At 43.5% G+C, this 19,961-nt stretch overlaps 1 protein-coding gene across 1 annotated transcript in view; it reads right to left on the reverse strand.

The window, feature by feature from the left end:
• The window catches only part of CLIP1 (CAP-Gly domain containing linker protein 1), a 73,889-nt gene that overhangs the window by 23,917 nt on the left and 30,011 nt on the right, over positions 1-19,961 (reverse strand). Inside the window, exons 11-19 of the mRNA XM_056859767.1 lie at positions 18,686-18,802; positions 17,298-17,355; positions 16,485-16,568; positions 15,076-15,232; positions 14,271-14,436; positions 12,788-13,003; positions 6,732-9,017; positions 5,377-5,514; positions 3,390-3,496 (exon numbers count right to left, since the gene is read on the reverse strand). Coding sequence (XP_056715745.1) covers positions 3,390-3,496; positions 5,377-5,514; positions 6,732-9,017; positions 12,788-13,003; positions 14,271-14,436; positions 15,076-15,232; positions 16,485-16,568; positions 17,298-17,355; positions 18,686-18,802 — 3,329 coding nt within the window. The remainder of the gene's footprint in view (positions 1-3,389; positions 3,497-5,376; positions 5,515-6,731; positions 9,018-12,787; positions 13,004-14,270; positions 14,437-15,075; positions 15,233-16,484; positions 16,569-17,297; positions 17,356-18,685; positions 18,803-19,961) is intronic.

A 19,961-nucleotide genomic window follows, 5' to 3' on the forward strand; every position in this document is an offset into this window, starting at 1 on the left:
CAGTAACGGCCCCTAACTACTAAAAGAAGAGGAGTTGGTTTTTATATGCCGACTTTTTCTACCTTTTAAGGAGAATCAAACCGGCTTACAAATACTTCCCCTTCCCCTCCCCACAAAAGACACTTTGTGAGGTAGGTGAGACTCCTACAGACTTCTATCTATACATATCATCCTGCCCTTCCTCCAGGGAGTTCAGGGTGGCGTGCAGGCTTCTCCTTCTGCCCCTCCCCCCTCCATTTTTGTCTTTGCAATGCCCCTGTGAGGTTGGTTAGGCTGTGAGAGGGTAACCAGCCTAATGCCACCCTGTAAGCATCCTGGCTTCTCTTGGGGAGGGGCTGTGGCTCAGTGGTAGAGCATCTGCTTGGCATGCAGAAGGTCCCAGATTCAATCCCCGGCATCTCCAGTTAAAGGGACCAGGCAAGAAGGAGATGTGAAAGACCTCTGCCTGAGACCCTGTTGAGCTGCTGCCAGTCTGAGTAGACAATACTGACTTCGATGGACCAAGGGTCTGATTCAGTATAAGGCAGCTTCATGTGTTTATAATAGCACCTATCCTCTTGGGGAGGGGCTGTGACTCAGTGGTAGAGCATCTGCTTGGCATGCAGAAGGTCCTAGGTTCAATCCCCGGCATCTCCAGTTAAAGGGACTAGGCAACTAGGAGATATGAAAGACCTCTCCCTGAGACCCTGGAGAGCTGCTGCCAGTCTGAGTAGTCAATACTGACTTTGATGGACCAAGGGTCTGATTCAGTATAAGGCAGCTTCATATGTTCATGTGGCTGAAAAACTGAGATAACCTCATACTGCACAGCATGCAACAGCCCTTTCGAGCTCTACTGAGAATTCAATAACCAATCATGAAGTTCTCTTATAAATGGACAAATGTGGATTACAGCTGTGCTGGTCCAAAACCAAAAAGCAATCCACATTAACACCTTTTATTAGAATCAACCAAAATGACACAGAACCCTTAATCAGCCTGGATTTTACCAAATATTCAAATTGCACATTGAAGACACACAGAGATTTCCTTCGGAACTGGACAGAATTGGTAAGCTTCAAATCATTCTAAAATTGCATTAATATATGTCCTAATTTACGGGTTGATAATTATTAATTTCCAGACATGATTCTGAGATTACACGGTGGCCACGTTCTGCACAGGTTCAGTCTCTCTCGCTCATACGCTTCCATCCTCAACACTGACCGTTAAGGCAGAAATGCAATTAAAATTTTTTGCTCGACTCCCTTCAGTTTATCTCAGTGTTCTCGATTTGGGTAGGGCCACTAAGATGTCATAAATTAGCTTCTTGATGAGCCATCTGCTGCCAGCACCTTATTTAAAGTGAAGAAAAATGTGGTTCAGATGCTCTTGCAGCAAGACTTAAGGAGAAGAGGCCCAACCGCTGTTGTTGCTTGGTCTCCCGATGAGGAGCCACTGCTCCGTCCATTTGCACAATGAGTTGTAAGGTTGCAGTACGCGCTGGCTATGATCAGTATATTGCTTAAAAGGTGCCTGCAGTTGCTTAATCTTTCCCGCCCACTCAAATGACTGCAATGTGCTTGTAGAGACAGCTGCTCTCACACAACGCCCACACATACACCTGAGAGCTGAGGGTGCCCCAATTACAGCTTACAGAGGAAGTCTGAGAGAAACATTATTTCACTAGGAAAGCAGCCACAGGTCTTCTTCTGTAATAACATCTACCTTCTACTAGAGTCGCTGAATCAGCACTGGCTAGAAATGCATCTCTTATTGCCCAAATCAGCTGCCTGGATTTGTTTCTGATTTCTTATCATGCTGATTTAAGACGACTTCGGAATGACAAACAGCCAACCAACTCAGCTGCAGGGCTAACTGGGCATTCTGAGAAGTGATAAACGACTGCTATTGAGAAATGAAAGACTCCAACTCTCGCTTAGGGCAGAGGGGTCTGCTCTGTGTCAAAGAGGGACAGGAGAATGATGATCAGAACCAACCTTTTGCCTTGGTTTGTCTGCCGTCAGTAACGAGAAGTCAACCAACTGAACACCACACAGGAGTAGGTCTCATGGAGTGAGAGAATAGACAGGCAGCCTCCCTTCTTTAGTTTCTAGCCCATAAAACTCATCTAGCCATTTCTACAACATGTCTACAGTCAATTTGACCTGACTGATCACAGCATTATCACATTTGTTCTGAAATCCAAAAGAAGCTGCTTCTGCTTGTTTGAGGACTAGAAGCTAGTGTAGCATTTATGACCTTCCCTTGATGTTGCCAGAGAAGAGAAAGAAGAGGAATAGGAAGAAGAGGGGGAAGAGGAAGAAGAGTTGGTTTTTATATACCGACTTTCTCTGCCACTTAAGGCAGAATCAAACCAATTTACAATCACCTTCCCTTCCCCTCCCCACAACAGACACCCTGTGAGATAGGTAGGGCTGAGAGAGCTCTAACAGAGCTGTGACTAGCCCAAGGTCACCCAGCTGGCTTCATGTGTAGGAGTGGGGAAACCAACCCAGTTCACCAGATTAGCGTTCACAGCTCATATGGAGAAGTGGGGAATCAAACCCGGTTCTTCAGATTAGAGTCCACCACTTCAAACCACCGCTCTTAACCACTACACCACGCTGGCTCAAATGCTCAGGGAATGAAATTCCACCCCTACCAACAACTGCAGAATAGATTTCTCATGCAAATGCATTCTAGGCTTGGCATTCTTTAAAAAAAAGGAAAAATATGGCATAGCACAAATGAGCTGTCTTTAGAACGAATGCAGTGCTACGTGACAGAGCCGGCTGTTTTGCCTACAGAGACAACAAGATTTGGCTTACCCTGCCAGAACTTGTAGTGTAAAAGCAACACATTTGTTCCTGCTAATGCAGAAATTAAAAAAAATCACTAAATAGCAGAAATTCTTCTCACAAACTACATCTCTTCATAAATTAGCATTAAGCATTCCACATACTTTGGCCTCTATGCCAATTCAATCACTGTGGTTACTTCTGTGAGGCATTAGCAGTAATGCTATTATCAGGATTAGTAACAGGCAGTGCGATGAAAAAAGGAAACTGGTTGAAATGGGGGGGGGGGTTTAAGCACGTAACCCCCTATTTAAAAAGAAAAGGACTGGTGCCACCAGGTGGCAGAACCACATATGGCTTCAAATTTGAAAAATGCCCTGCAATTCAAACTAACCCATGGCCTCATATGGAAATCCCTCTATGACTATATCCCCTTCGCAGCTTCAAAAGGCAAAACTGGCGGATTTAAACTTTACAGCTTTTTTCTCTCTTAGAAGCTGGGAAAAAATCTCTTTCAACTTGCCTCCACCCCTACGAATGTACCTTATCTGAATCACTTCTCATCTGAACAGAGTATTTTTCTGCGCAGCAACGGAAGAAAACACTTACAGTTCTCTTCTCATCTCCTCCATTTTCTTCCCTTCTGTATCCAGGAGCTCCTTCCACTTGTTAAGCTCCTCTCGGTTCTTCACACTGTTCTGTTTAAGGGTATCCAACTTGAGAGAGAAGAGGGGAGAAGACGACTCTTGGCTTAAGACTTCCCAGCCACGGAAGACTCCCAACCCCTGAATGCTGCTTAACACTCAGCTGATTGCAAATACTAAGCAGAACTAGCCAATGTTAAATGTTAAAAATGGGACTTGGCAAGAGAGAACAGTGGCGAGAGAGAAAAAGCCAGGATGGCTGGCATATTGAAATATTGTGCAAAGGAGATAACAAGAACAGCAGGGTCACAGAAAAATGTGTCCAGCTAGTGGAACAGTTGATGTCCCAGTGCATTCTGGGCTGCACGTGAGATCATTTGCAACCAAAGGAAGGAGGCCCATTTGAATCCATTGTCAACCCAGATACATTTGATAGGGAAATATATTCCCCTAAAGAAGGGATCTCTATATTATAAAGCTATAAGAAGGGTTACTAAGTTGGAATAATGCCTCCACACACCTTGTAGTTTCCTTCAAATCATTTTGAGTGGGATTCCCCTCTTTTGTGCCTTCCAAAAGACAAATTCACCAGCTTTGTGAAACAAACAGCTATAAAATCCACCCAAACCAGCTAAGTAACCATAAAAATGCTGGATAAGAAGCCGCAGGCTCTCTAGCCTCCCCCGGCCCCGAAGTGATCAGCAAAAAGAAACCGATGGCGCTGCCATAGACAAATGTATCGCAGTACTGTACCTGGATCTGTGGAAAGTAAGCTGAGTATTGAGTTTTTAAGACCGGGAATACCATCGTTCCAAAAGGTCTGCCGGTTCCAGCCCCAAATGACTGCGCTGCCTTTATTTATTATGTTTTAATCTATCTTAGAAGCATCAGTTTGTAAGCCTCATCCGTTGACAGGCACGGAGAGATGCATTTTGTTATGTAACAGATAATCTGTGGCCACGCTGGCAGAATTACAGGGGCGTGCGATTATAAAATTCAATTTCCAGTGATCTAAGTCATAGACATGAACGGACATCAAGTCCCTTAATTCTGCGTGATCTCCAGCAAGTCTGATGGATTATTCTTTGACAGACCCCTGTCTCGTTTAAGTCTCTTTTGCCATTTTTTTTACAAGGCGCCATACCTAACATATTTAAATACTTGCTTCTTGGGGTCAGACTGTTTTAAAGTTATTTCAATGTTATTTTATGTTATTTTAATGTTTTGTATGATAGATTGTGATGGCCTTCGGCATAGAGCACATACTTTGTATCCATAAGGTCCCAGATTCAATTCATGGCATCTTCAGTTAGAAAGATGTCTGGAAGCAAAACTGGAAAGGCCCCAGTCTCAGTCCTTGGAGAGCTGCTGCTGACAGTAGATAGTGCTTGGACCCAGGAGATAGCAACTTGAGTCATTTTTTTGAGGACTGAAACATTCGATTTACAGCCACTACTAGACAAAGGGCCAGGGAGGAGAAAGAACAGGGGAAGGGAGAGATATCCCTTTAACCCCAACCTGTTACTTAAAGTTCAGGCTCTGACCATGCACATCATGTGCAACCCTAGCCCATTCGAAATCACTACAGTGATATGCTTTCTAGAAAGCTATCCGCAACCTAGATTTGACCAATATAGATTGGATGATTGATTCATTTTAGGTGAAGCTTGCTTTTTCTACACAACTCACATGAGCACATGAAGCTGCCTTCTACTGAATCAGACCCTTGGTCCATCGAAGTCAGTATTGTCTACTCAGACCGGCAGCGGCTCTCCAGGGCCTCAGGCAGGGGTCTTTCACATCACCTACTTGCCTAGTCCCTTTAACTGGAGATGCTGGGGATTGAACCTGGGGCCTTCTGCATGCCAAGCAGAGGTTCTACCACTGAGCTACAGCCCCTTCCCAATATAGATATTTAAAGTTACTGATACTGATATTTAAAGTTTGGTTACCTCCTTCTGCAGTTTCTGGTTGGCTCGTTTGGAATCCTCCAGTGAAGCCACAGCCTCCATCTTCTCTTTCTGAAGGTCACCCTTCTCTTTGGTCACTTGCTCAACCATCTGCAAAACACCTTCAGCTGGTTGTGCAGCCTAGAAGATAAAAAATGTCACATGAAGACAAGTGATGAACTGTACCAGACGTTGGCTGCCAAGATCCATGACTCATGGACTCCATAGTCCTTCAGTGCAATGGGATTGTGTTTAAGTTAGCAGGTGTGGATGGCAGCATGGGTGTTTTAAAGGAGGGATTGGTTACTTGCAGGCCGCTTTCCTTGCTTTTCTTGGAGGGGGCAGTGCTCAGTTTCAATAAAAACCAGATATTGGCTATTTGTCTGCTTTCAGAAGCTTCACAAAGTGTAATTAAATCTCCCAACCGTTTTATTCCAAGCAGAAATTAAATTTCAATCCTCTGGTATTGCCATTTCCACCGCGAAATGAGGTGTCCTTAATTAACTTCATTCTTGGGATTACTTTTTTGCTCTCTTTTAGTAGTAACAATTTCAAGAGTTCTTCACTACCAACAGACTTGACTTTTGTGCTCTAGTTTCGCAATGCTGAGTTACCAGCATTTGAATTTGGCCGATGACACTGAAGTTAAAATGAATGGAAATCTTTCAGCAACATACAGGTTTGAGGGCCCCCCCCACAAATATAAAGGCTGCACCGAGATAATGTAAAGCAATAATTAGAAGAAGTGCCATTAAAAAGCTGCACGGTTTATAAAGCCCATGATGGAACCGCTCAACATTCCATTCTGTCCTCTGTTGGTGGTGAAGGCAAACCCCATTGGGAATAAAAAGATCCAGCAGAGACTGCCAAATCCCCTGCTACATTAACTTTACTAGTCATTCTTCTTGGAAACTGCTGCCTCCACCCCCCCCCCCCATTATAATTATAAGCTTAAGAGGCTGAACAGCCAATGTTTGGATTAAGCGTACATTTTAAAATTTTCAATTAAGACCACATCTATGACCGCTCCGATCTTTCTGCCTATGTGCTGGCTCCTATGGATCTGGGAACCTGCCTTTTTATTCACAATTCAAAAATTATCTTGCCACATTCAGAAACTGCAAGGCCATTGACAGTGGATGCGATTTTCCACCCTGCCCACCCTGCTTCAGCACTTAACTGTGTTTGGAGAAAAAAAATCTCTTAATTAAATACAGTGAGAAACAGATAATTAAGAGGGTATTTAGACTGAGGTAAGGTGCCAGATCATGCAAAATTAAGTGCAGACAGTAAAACAACTGGACGTTAGTGTGTGGTGTTAGTAACTGGATTGGACCGGATTTAACAGCGCTTGATACCTCAGATCTCTGGGTTACCGCCAGTGGCTGGAGACTCTCGATTTCTTTCAGTTTCAAGGCAAGCTCATCCTTTTCCTTCTGCAGTTCCAGGTTTTTGTTCTGAAACTCCAAGAGGCTGGCTGACACCTCACTGTTAGCCTGTGCTAAGAGCGTGACTTCCTTGTGCAGTTTACAGTAGTCTTTGGAAAACTTTTCCTTCTCTTTCAAGATCTCCTCCTTTACTGAGACCAGATTCTTCTGCTCTGAAAGCAGAATCTCATTTTCCTGAATAAGCTTAGCGCGCTCCAGTTCTGAGGTTTCATGGCTGGAACGGAGATCTTCTAGGATCTTAGAGACACCATTGTGCAATTCCTGGAGTTCCACCTTTGATTTCGTCAGTGCTGCAAACTCGCTCTTGAGTTTTTCGATGCTGGATGCAAGTTGATCTGTTTCAACACTAAGGATCTCCTTTTCTTTCATGATTTCCTCTAGCTTGGATTCAGATTTTAACCTCTTTTGTTCCAGTTGTTCCCTCTCAGCCAGCAACTCTCTGTTCCTAAACGTCATCTGTTCCTTCTCCCTCTCTAAGAAACTGACGCTGTTCTGAAGCTTTGTGTTCTCCACCAGAAAAGACTCCTTCTCTAGCCTCCTACCTTCCTGCTCGATGGTTAGGCTGTCCTGAACTCTCTTGAACTCTTTGTTTAACCTTTGGCTCTCTTCTTGCAGCCGGGTATTCTCTTGGTTCAAGAGCTCCTTCTCCGAACAGCCGCTCTTAAACGAGGCTGCCAGCAGCTGCTTCGCATGAAGCAGAGCAGAATACTCATTTTCTAGCACAGTTTTGGCACTCTGAGTCTCTTTCAAGATGGAGGACAGCTCACACTTGTAGCTGACCAACTCTTGGTTCTCTTCCATTTTCAGGTCAAGCTCCCGCTTCAGAATTTCAACACTGCCCTGAAGTTTGGCCTTCTCCTGGGTCAGCACTCGCTTGGCGGAGATGTCCAATTCGTGCTTCCTCTTCAAGTCGCACAGGGCTTTGGCGGCAGACTGCTTTTCTGCCAGGAGCTCGGCGCATTTCGCCTCCAGTGTGGCCTTGTCCTTGGCAAGACTCTCGTTCTGCTTTTTAAGCTTTGTGTATTTCTGATACGTTAGTTCTTTCTCTGTGCTCACCTGGTTTAGCTTCTCGTTCAATGCTTTCTCAACAAGGGCCGACTCTTCTGAGATTTTATCCAGCTTTTCTGAAATCGCCTTGTTTTCATTCAGAAGATCTTCTCTTTCGCCCAAAAGCCTCCTTTCGGACGAAGCCAAGGCATCCTTCTCTTGTAATAACTGGATGCACTCAGAGTCTGTTGTCTCCCTGCTGGTCTTAATCTCCTCCAGCAGTTTCGAAAGACTGGCATGAGAGGCCTGCAACTGCGCATTGTCTTTAGTGACCTTCTTAAGCGCTTTGTTTGCCCCTTCCAGATCAGCCTGCAGGCCTTCCACTTTCCCACCAAGTTTCTGTTTTTCATTCAGAGCCTGCTCCAAGCTTCTACGCAGTTCTTCCTGGCTTTTCAAGAGGGCCTCCTTGTCCAGCTGGAGATCCTGGCTAGTCTGCCTCAAGCTGTCCACTTCCCTTTTCAAAGCCTCATCTTTGTTTTCAAGACTTAAGTGTTTCACTAACAGCGAATCCCTCTCGGCAGCCAGCGTGGAGATTTCCTGGAGGAGCTCCTTTTGGTCTCTGGCCATGTCGCCATAAGAATTCTTCAGCTTCTCAATGACATCATCTTTGTCTTTGAGAAGGGCAGCATTTTCCTCCAGGAGCTTCCTCTGACAGTCTTCTAGCTCTTCCCTTTGGCTGATGTGGTTCTGATGCTCCTCCGCCAAGGAATTATTATGGGTCTGAAGCTCATTCACCTGCTGGAGAAGAGTTGCTTTCGAAGTGCGCAGAGCATCATTCTCTCTAGTTATCTTCAGAAGATCATCTTGGGCTGCCTCGATTTCCAAGAGCAGCTTTCCTTTCTCAGAAAGCAGCTTGTCATTCTTTGCCTTTTCCTGCTGAATTTTGTTCTCGGCTTCTTGTTTCTCCTTTGAGGTTTTTTTGTTCTCTAAGTTAAGTTCTTCGTTCACTGTCCAAAGCTTTTCCTGATCTTGTTTTAACAACCCAACTTTGGACTCCAACTCTACAAGTTTTGATAACAAGGAACCTTTTTCTAACTTTAAAGCATTGCCCTCCTGCGCCAGGGACTCCTTCTCTGATATCAAAGCCCTCATCTCGTCTGACATTAGTTCAATCTCTTTTCTGGCTGCAGCTAACATAGAGGTTAAGGACTAAAGGAACAAAGGATGGGGAGAAGGGAAACAAAAACAAAAAAGTGAAGTCAAGCAGGCTAGTGTGAAATGTGGATTAAAGATAACAGCACAACTATTTCTTTTCTTGAAATAAAATCATGTGTATACTGACACACAAAGCCAAGCTGAAGAGCTTCCAGCTTCCTTTTTTATGCTAAACAAATGCCATAATCCTTAAAGCAATTAAGCTTACAAGCTTTATGAGTTTTAAGGCAGCCCAGAAATGCACACCCCAGCATGCCAAATGAACGCATAAGGCATCTCTGGAACGGGAACGTTAACTAGAGTTATGATCAGATAGACAGTTTCTCAGGTTAGTACAACTTTTAAACATGAGATGGAGTTGTAGGATGCCGTCACACACATCTGCTGTACCTTCAAAATCAGATGTGCATGGAGACATTTCCACCCAAGCAGGCACGATGCCACAATCTTTACCTGCTAAATTAATTCTTCACCCTCTGATTTGAGAGGTAAAGTTTGTGTTGACTGCATTACACACATGGCACATGTCTGCTGCAACATTAACGTGTCACGTGAAACACTGACAGGCTTTGCTGGATCAGGGCAGGCAGGCCCAAGTGGGTGCACAATCCCATTGTCCTGTTACACTTAAGTTGCACCAACTTTGGGAAACCTGCAATTTTGATTGAGAAGGGGAGGGGCTGTGGCTCAGAGATAGAGCATCTGCTTGGCATGCAGAAGGTCCTAGGTTCAATCCCCGGCATCTCCAGTTAAAGGGACTAGGCAAGTAGATGATGTGAAAGACCTCTGCCTGAGACCCTGGAGAGCCGCTGCCAGTCTGAGTAGACAATACTGACTTTGATGGACCAAGGGTCTGATTCAGTAGAAGGCAGCTTCATGTGTTCAATAAATGGCATGTATAGAATGGAAGCACAAGCTTCTTTCCAAAAGAGGGGAGAAGCCTACAAAGGGTTAGCTTTCTTTGAGGACAGCCGATTATTGTGGCACCTTTGCAAAAGAGAGACACTGACAGGGGACAAAACAGAATACACACAAACACATGAAGCTGCCTTATACTGAATCAGACCCTTGGTCCATCAAAGTCAGTATTGTCTAGACAGACCGGCAGTGGCTCCCCAGGGTCTCAGGCAGAGGTCTTTCACATCATCTACCTGCCTAGTCCCTTTAACAGGAGATGCCGGGGATTGAACCTGGGGCCTTCTGCATACCAAACAGATGCTCTACCACTGAACCACAGCCCTACCCCAATGAATGAGCTGCAGTAGGAAACACTTATTGAAATACTACAAGCTCCAGATTACAAACAGCTAAGATTCCCCATGGATGCCTTCTTAATTTTCCCCTTCCAGTTTCCAAGATGGCTGAAATATAGTCTAAATTTATGGGTCCTGAATTTTCCCCTAATGTACCTGGTCAACAGGGCTTTCTGTAGACAGCGCACACATGAATTCCCTACTACAAAAGGTATAGGCAGGTTTTATAGGTATTTAACATACAGCATTCCAAGTTAAAAGACTTGCTTCAGAAATGCAAAAATCCTCCAAAAATATCCCTAAAGTGAAACACTACAAGGCAATGAGGGTTGTAACCCAAAATGGTGCCTGGTGGAAAATCCATCCTTCTGTCTATGCTGACTTACAGGTCTTTCAAGCTGTTAATCTTTATAGAGAGCATTTTATCTGTATCTTGTTACAATAGCAAAATTTGGATCACTCTGAACTTGGGTATCAGCCCACAGCCTTTTTGCCTGTGTGTCAATGTAAACATCAAATATTCCGCTGCAGAGGGACAAAATGCAAAGCTCAAACTACATAGGAAATGGATGGGAGAAAACGGAAGGAACAATGTGAAGGAAATGCAATAAACAAATAAATGGAAGCTATTCAAGTTGAGCTAAGGACATTGCAGGACAAGGGTGCAGGAAATTAAGCAACAACATCCACCACCTCTAAGCTTGCTTTGCCACTTAAAAATGGGGAAAAGGGAAGTTTAAACAACTGAAGAAATAAATAGGGTTTTATACGCCAGGTAGCTATAGAGTGGCAGAATGGGAAATTGTACAGCTGGAAAGGATTTCCAAGATGGGGAGGGAGGGCTAATTGCTCTCCAACCTGTTTCTGAAAAGCACTTATTCTCTTTACATTTTTAAAATTAGCATTGAGCATCCTAGGGCAGGGGTCTCAAAACTGTGGCTCCAGAGCCGCATGCGGCTCTTTGGCCCGTTGAGTGTGGCTCTCCGAACTTGGTTCGGAGCCCCTGCTCTTGCGCCTGCTCATTCTGGCAGCCGGGCTGCGGAGCCGGCGCACCTGAGAGAGAGAGAGAGAGCGGGCGAGCTGGTGCGCTGTCTCCCCCCCCCCACACTGTGGAGAATGGCCGGGTCCCCCTTTCCCTTTCCCTCAATGGTTGGGAGGCTAAAGCCTCCCCTCCCCTCTAGCCGAGCGATTGCTGGGCTGGCTGCTTGGCGTTTCCTGCCCCCCCCCCCGCCTATCAGCTTTTGGGTGGGGTGGGCTTCCTTTGGTAGACCTGGCCTCCGGCTGAGACCCATTGGGAGGCCATGTCTACCCACTGGCTTTCTTGGCAGTACACCTGGACTCCAAGGAGGGGAAAAAAGTCCCCCTTCAGAGGCCAGGTCTACCAATTGGCTTCTATGGGCCTCCAGAGGCCAGGTCTACTGCCAAGAAAGCCAATGGGTAGACCTGGCCTCCCAATGGGACTCAGCCGGAGGCCAGGTCTACCAATAGGCTTTTATGGCTGTAGACCAGGCCTCCAGACGAGGACTCCGGACGGGGAGGGGGAAATGGCAGGGACTTAGAATTTAATTTTTATCAATAAATAAGATCACTATTAAGTATGATATCAAGTTTTATTCAGTGTATCTATAGTTTAATTAAGACTTAAAACTGTAATTAAAGTTTATTAAGTTAATAAACAGTGTACCTACCTATATAGTTCAAGTTTAAGAAATTTGGCTCTCAAAAGAAATCTCAATCATTGTACTGTTGATATTTGGCTCTTTTGACTAATGAGTTTGCCGACCCCTGTCCTAGGGGATCGGGTCATAGGAATTCCTTCCTTTAAAATGGACCCTTCAGTTTCCTTCCGCTGAGATTTTTTTTTTCCACTAAAGGAATATGTAGTGGAAAGAAGTAATAGGATTCAGTCCTATCACGTCTTTCACTGCCTGAACTTTCTTGTTGCTGTAAAACGCCCCCGCTTCTTGTATCTTTTGATCCCAAAGCAGAAAGCAGTAGTGTGAAACTAACCACTGATACATGTCCTTTAAATACATTAGTATGTGTGCATGTATCCTTTGTAGATGTGTGTGTGTGTTAAGTGCCGTCAAGTTGCTTCCAACTCATGGCGACACTATGAATGAAAGTCCTCCAAAATGTCCTATCTTTGACAGCCTTGCTCAGATGTTGCAAATTGAAGGCTGTGGCTTCCTTTATTGAGTCAATCCATCTCTTGTTGGGTCTTCCTCTTTTCCTGATCCTTTGTAGATACAGACTACATAATTGTTATGCTCTGTGGGACTCAGGGGCCCAGTGGTAGATTGCTACATAATTCTGGATGCTTGTTCTTTCGGGTTTAAGAAGTCAAAAGTCAATCTGACAGGGTACCAGCCACACCAGTTCCCCACATATCAGTCACAGACATCTATGCCTTTCCCATACCAGCCCAATGGACCTCAACCATAAATTTTCATTAGTTGAATGCAGTTGGTTACGGGATAAACGAGCTACCTGTTTTGGACAGTCACGCACCTTTGCATGCTCTGCTTCCTTTTTCAACTCGTCCACCTGTTTTTTCAAATCGTTGTTTGTTTTTTGTGACTTTGCCAAACTCTGATCTGTTTCCTGAAGATGTTGTTTAAGATCTTTGATGGTTGCATTGTGCTGGGCAGCCATCTCAGACTGTGTTTTTTCATGCGTTGCTTGCAAGTCCTTATACTGATATTGGCTAGCTGCGATTTTCTTCTCCTGCGAGAATATACGGAGGCTAGATTGTACATTGCTGGAGAAAAGGGCCCTGCTCATGTCCTACACAGGCAGTCACAGTACTCCACAATTATACGTAGGCCTGCGGGCATCTTTTCAACTCTGACCCAGGGTGGTGGGCACAGCCATAAAATGGCTGCCATGGGAGGCAGATCCACACACACACACACAGAGGAAAGCCAAGTGCAGGGGTAATTAAATAAATAGGGGAGGGGTAATTAAAAAATACATGAGTGATAGAATAACACCAACGCTGTAGTGGCAGCTGCCACTGAAGCAACATTATTTTAATCTGCACAGCCAATCAGATCTACAAAGGCTAATCAGAAGCCCTGCTTGGCTGGAGCCCCGTCTGGCTCCAAACACTCTGAAAAAACTCGGCGAGCACCAGGAACGATGTCAGCAGACACCATGGTGCCCACGGGCACAATGTTGAGGAACCTTGAGATGCACTAATGTTTCTTGCATCACAGAACTCAACGAGTAAAACTGCGCTAAATTTGGTATTAACACAAGCAGGACTTTTTAAAACCTTGCAGTTCATAAAAAGGTACAAACGGTGAGAGCAGGTTCTTGAAGCAAGGCTGGTATTTCTAAGAGATGGGCCTTCAGATTCAGAGATAAAAATAATACTTTTCAGCTGGAATTTCACATTGTACATACCTCAGTTACACAAAGGATAATCAGACTCAAAACTTGTATATTACAAACATATACACAGCACTGCGTGTGGTGAAAAATTGTATGAGAAGCAAGAGCATCGCCCTCTGAAATATTCTCAGCGGTTGCTTCCACACTACCACACTTTTTGCCACTGGGTCATTTCTGTTCTGTAATCAGCTGCATGCAGAATTAGAATGGTGGCTTCACACAGCACTTTCTACATGTCACATAAAAATGTGGAAATGCTCTCCTCATTGGACAAAATCCTACTGTGTAACCTGCTCAGCAAAAGTTTGGCATCTGTCTGCAACCGCACCTTAAATATTTACCTTCTTTGTTTTATAGGTGTTCTACTTCTCTGCTTTGTTTATTATATCCTGATTATGCAAAGGCAACAGCATTCCTTTTTTATTCTGAAGGAGATTTTAATTCCTGCTCTTCTCGTTGCAGCCAAAACAATTTCACATTAACTTCATTTTTCATGTTCATAATATGTGTAATTATGATCCTCTAAAAAAAAAATCCAAGCTATCCTGGGTCATTTTCTCCCTAAGCAAACAACCAGCCTTCCCGCAGTTGTTCTTACCAGGCTGCTTAACTTGTCTAGCAACTTTTTCAGCTCGGCCTGATGGTTTTTCTGTGCGTCTTGTTGTCTCTCTTCAGCTTGACGTGATGCTTGCTCCATGTTCTCCTGCAGCTGAGCAGCCCTTTCGTTCGCATTGGTGAGCTGAAGCTGCAATTCCTCTTGCTGTCTAAAATCAACACCAAAAAAATGCATGGCTGTAACCCTGAAAGTCTACCTTTAATGTTACTCCTTTAGCGGTCTTCTGGGATGCTTTTCCCCCGACTCCTGAGCCCTAATCAAAATGACAAACGTTGCCAACAGAGTCTACAATTCTTTGGGTGAAGTCTACAATATATTATATAGGCAAGAAATATTTATGAGCTAGTTTTTCCAAAAACTATATGAAATAGTTTAAAAGAAGAAATAATCAGGAAGAGCACCAATCATGACTTTTGAAAGAGGAGGAGAAGAGTTGGTTTTTATATGCTGACTTTCTCTACCACTTAAGGAAGAATCAAACCGGCTTACAATCACCTTCTCTTCCCCTCCCCACAACAGACACCTTGTGAGGTAGGTGGGGCTGTGAGAACTGTAACTAGCCCAAATTCACCCAGCTGGCCTTATGTGTAGGAGTGGGGAAACAAATCCAGTTCACCAGATTAGCCTCCGCCGTTTATGTGGAGGAGCGGGGAATCCAACCTGGTTCTCCAGATTACAGTCCACTGCTCCAAACCACCACTCTTAACCACTACACTACGCCAGCTCTCAGCGAGAGCTAGAGTAGCTGAAAATGCCAAGGAGATACTCCACATGGGAGAGGGATTACTTTTCTTTTAACCGCAGCTCATCATTCATCTTCATCAGCTGAGAAGAACTATCGCCCGAGGATTTCATTATTTCTGTAATATCATTTTCAAGTTTGGCTTTGGCCTCAATCAGCTGCTGTTCTTTGTCTTCCCTCTCTTTCAGTTTCCTGTCCATGGCTTAACAAGAAAGAAAGAACAGGCCACTGAAGAAAATAAACAGTACATTCAAAAGAAAATACCACATATCCTGAAAACCACAGGAGAGAAAAAACATCAGTAACACAAACATTAAAAAGGAAGAAAATGGTAAGTCTTCTAATCAATATCAAAAATTTATTTTATAAAATTGTATTTTAATTAATAAAAGAAACAACAGAAAATAACACAATCCAATTTTGTCAAAGGAAAAAAGGATAAGAAAAAATATACATATAATATAATCAACGATAAATGATAGTAACAATAACGTTAGAACATATTAGATAATAATTGGTGATAAAATAATGAACCTTGAATGTTGATAAAAGTTATATCTAAACATAGATTTAAAAAAATTATTTCCAAATGCTAGAAAATAAGTCCATATATAAATCCATATACCCGCTATTTATTTAAATGTTTTCCTCTTAAACACCTTTTGGTACAATATAACAAAGAAACTGACAATAATACCCGACATATTTCAATTCAGCTACTTCCTCCTCTGCTCCCCAGTTTGTAAGAATACTATATGTTTTGCATTGGACAAGAAATTCTTTATTTGGTCTATATTATTCACATAATTCATTAATTTTGCCCTTACTGCATACCCTGCTAGTTTACTTTCCCAGTCTTCCTACTGTGGGGATTCAAATTTGGAATGGAAGGTTATGGTGTAAAGGAAGGTGCAAGATCAGGAGCAGAACTCAAGGAGGCAGAAAAGCTTCCCTGTGGTGTGCAGCTGTGGAGCTCAAAAAGCTGCACACAAGATTACCTCAGAAAAACTGCAAACCTGGCTTTTTTTGGGTAGCGGCAGCAGCAAGCCTGGTTGAAGCTCCTCCTACCACAGGAAAAGGCGGCTGACGTACCCCTCCCCCCTCTAGGAGTGGATGAGGGACGTTAACCCACAGTGGATATCTTCTTCCCCCAAAACAGAACCTTATGTTCTGCCCCAGGGTTGAGTGAGCAGAGAAAGTGGGGATGTCTACGTAAGCAGTGGAACTTGATCAGGGGTGGGGGGTGGGGGTTATACATATCAAAGACTCTGGGCTTGACTGTCATTTTCAAAAGCCACAATTAATTCTAGCTGGATTTCACATGCAACAAATTCTGGTTTTCGACGAATAACTCACAAATTCAGTAATGCCCACAAATACAGGAATGCATTCTTCTGTAATGCTATATGACAAAAAATACACAAGATAATACTACAACCTAGTCACTCCCTTACTTGTCAAGGCAGCTCTTAGTTGATCTAGGTCGGATGACATGAGTGCAAATTGCTGTTCTTTTTGGTTTAGTTTTTCAACAGTTTCTAAAGGAATAAAATGGCAAAGTTAGAGGTCATTTCCACTTTCCTAAAGATTTATTTAGGGTCACCATGAGTTGGAAGCGACTTGACGGCACTTAACACACACACACACACACAGATTTATTTATTGATTAGATTTTTTTTAGTACTGCTCACTCAGAGGGTCTCGCAGCGACTTACAACATTTAAACAACATTATAACAATTAAGTTAAAAACCAATAAAGATAAATATAAAATATTATATAAAATAACATACATAAAATATTAAGATACATGACTCGGCACCACACCGCTATCAAACCAGCCCAGAACATCTGGTTAACCTCCAAAAGCCAACCTGAACAATTTGGCCTGATGACACCCACAGGGCACGGGTGTCATCAGACAGTGCACAGGGTAGGGGCCATAACTGAGAAAGCCCTTCCCCTGGTAACAGCTAACTGAACCATCCTGGGGCCGGGCACCTGAAAGAGGCCCCAAAAGGATGACCGAAGTGGGCGTGGGGAGTTATAACTGGAGAGGTGGTCCCATAGGTAAGAGGGTCCCTGACCGTAAAGGTCTTTAAAAGAAGGTTCTTTGTATCTAGTAAGAATTTAAAGGAAGGTCTTCTGTGCTGTTCCCTTCACCACCCGATCCCTTCTTGCCAGACATATACAGAAACCTATGAACACTGCAATTTTTTTTTGCAAAAAACTCTTCCTCTGACATGAAAAGTGATTAAGGAAACCTACCTTGCATAGATTTTTGCACACTTTCTGCTTCATCTGCAGCCTTAGTAAATTTTCCTTTCTAGGAGAACAGAAGAAAAGCAGGCATGTTGAACCATTAGGCATAGGGTCGTATCTATCACTGAAATTAGCACTGATAGTTTTTCAGATTCAGCTGACTCAATACAGCTTAAAAGAGCTCTCCAGCTTCAGCCAGGTAAAAAGAGACAACTCCTTTTTTGACTCATCGCACGTGCATCCCAGTGATGGTCTGAAAATTAATGCTGTAGACTAACTGTAGACCACTGGAGAAAATTTCTGACTAGGCTTGTTAAGGATTTGGAAGCACATTAAAAAAAACACCTCTGCCCTTGTTGAAAAGGTTTTCAAATAACTTCATTCCAACAGTGATGAAAATCTCTGTGTTAAGTGAGACCGGAGTTGTTGGTCTCAAAGCCAACATAGATCCTCTCATCTTAAGCATGATTTCTCAGGGGCCCATACAAATTTTCAACACGGAGCTCCCCCACCCTAATCTTGTCTCATGAGTGATGAAAGGAAGCCATTTATGTTATTTCTGTATCACCATAAATATAACATATGGGTTTACAGCCAAGATCAGGTATCTCTGGAGTCCTGGGCCCCAGTAAAGTGTCCCCACTTCTAACCATGCCTGGATTCAGTCTTTAAAAATCAAAACAAACCCAAAACTTTGGCTGGTGCTCTCTCAGCAGTGCTTTTTCGGCACGTAGGCAGATTAAGAGATGTTAATGCAGGTCAGGAGAGAATGATACAGCTGCAGAACCCCTCTCCATTGCTGATTAAGGCCAGTCCTCTTAGTGTTTCCAAATCTGTTACATCTGAGCTACGCCGTATACAAACTACTGAAAATGCCTTAATACTATGAGCCCTTGGTATCCAAGGTAACTGGGTGTATTTAAAGCCTGTACTGTCAACAGAATAAGGCTGTGCAACTTCGTAAAAAATAATTTTAGTCAATTATGTCAATGTTTAATGGCTATTTTAAAAATAGCTGCCTATTTCAGCAGTTCTGATCAGTCCATTCTATGAATTCTCAGGACAGGATGTTTTTGGAATGCTCAGAAAACACCAAATCCCTGCAACAAAACAGGAGGGAATATTCAGATCACATTCACTGCATAGATAACAAAGGCAGTAATTACTGCAGAAAAAAAATGATTGAGGGGCAAAAGGGACTAATCCAATGTGCGACACTTGCATTGGGGACAACATTCCAATATAAAAAGTCAGCACTGAGCTACTGGTCTGATTTAATGGACTCCACCTTGCTGATGCAAGAATGGCTGCATCTGAAACCGCCAATAATTTTCCCTCTAAAAGCCCACAGAGCAACATCGAGAGTGTGCAGGCCATTGCCAATTATCACTTACCAGGTCCAGAAGTTCCTTTTCCAAAGAGTCTTTAAGTTGATTTACTGTACCCAAGTTATTTTCAAGCTCAAGAAGCTTTTGTTCTTTCCCTTCCAGTTCCTTGATCAGATTAACAGCCTAACAAGGATGACCAGGTGGTGTAAAAATAAAGTTACAAAAGGAACAAAACAATGGTCTTTTAACTGGCAAATTAAAAAAAAGTAAAATAAGATGTGAAAATATGCGATGAAAATAAACAAAACATCCATAAACTGAAAGGAAATGGTATGTTAAAGAAATCTCTGAAAGTTTTGTTCATAGCATTATTGGTGCTTTAGGAATATATTCAGGATTGCTAAAGCAGGGAAGTCCTTCGCTTTAGTCTGCAATCCTCACTCTTACTAAGAAGCAAGCCCCATGGAATTCAACCGAACTCCCTTTCAGAGGTTAGGATACGCACTGATCATTCCTTGGATCGCACAAATGCTTTGCTTACCACGTAGCAGGCCCTACGGCATCCAAAACTGAAACTGTGTTAAATTGCACAGATCAGGAATAATCTCTGAATGATAAAAATTTAGATCAGGTTCAGTTTGGGAAGATCTCCAATACCAAGGAGTTTAAAAACTGTCAGTCTCAGGAAGTAACTTCAAGAGAGGCATACAAAAATCTAGTACCCATGCGCTGGGCGGGGTGGTGGTGGTGGTCTTTTTGTGCTCAAATAAATGCACTTGTTACCTTCTCCTCCGGAGGAAAGATGGGGAAGACGGAGCAAGCCAGAGAGCCACTCCTTATCTCATCTTGGGTAGAATCCCAGCAGCCAAGTGAGTGCAGCAGTCCCTGTGCCCCAGATTGAGAATCTTGTAGCCATAAGCATAGATGGCTTTAAAAGAGGATCAGACAGATTCATTGCGGGCGGGGGGGGGGGGGGGAGGTTCTATCAGTGGCTACTAGCCACGGAGATTAAAGGGAACCTCCACATTTAGAGGCAGTAAACCTCTGAGTACCAATGCCAGGAGGCAACATCAGGGGAAGGCCTTGGTCTCTACACCCTGTAGTTGGCCTTCCAGGACAACTGGTTGGCCACTGTGAGAGACAGGATGCTGGACTAGATGGACCTCTGCTCTGATCCAGTAGGACTCGTCTTATACAGTCAGTGCACAAACCTACATAGGTTCCCAGATACTCTGGGTATATGATTCATATTTCGCATGTATGCTTGTAAAAATCTCATCAAATGATGCAGTCATACTATTTCATAATGCCTTCTCTGGTAGGAATAAAGTGCCTCAACAGA

The sequence above is a fragment of the Euleptes europaea genome, chromosome 13 (assembly GCF_029931775.1).
Source record: "Euleptes europaea isolate rEulEur1 chromosome 13, rEulEur1.hap1, whole genome shotgun sequence".
Taxonomy (NCBI): Eukaryota; Metazoa; Chordata; class Lepidosauria; order Squamata; family Sphaerodactylidae; genus Euleptes; species Euleptes europaea.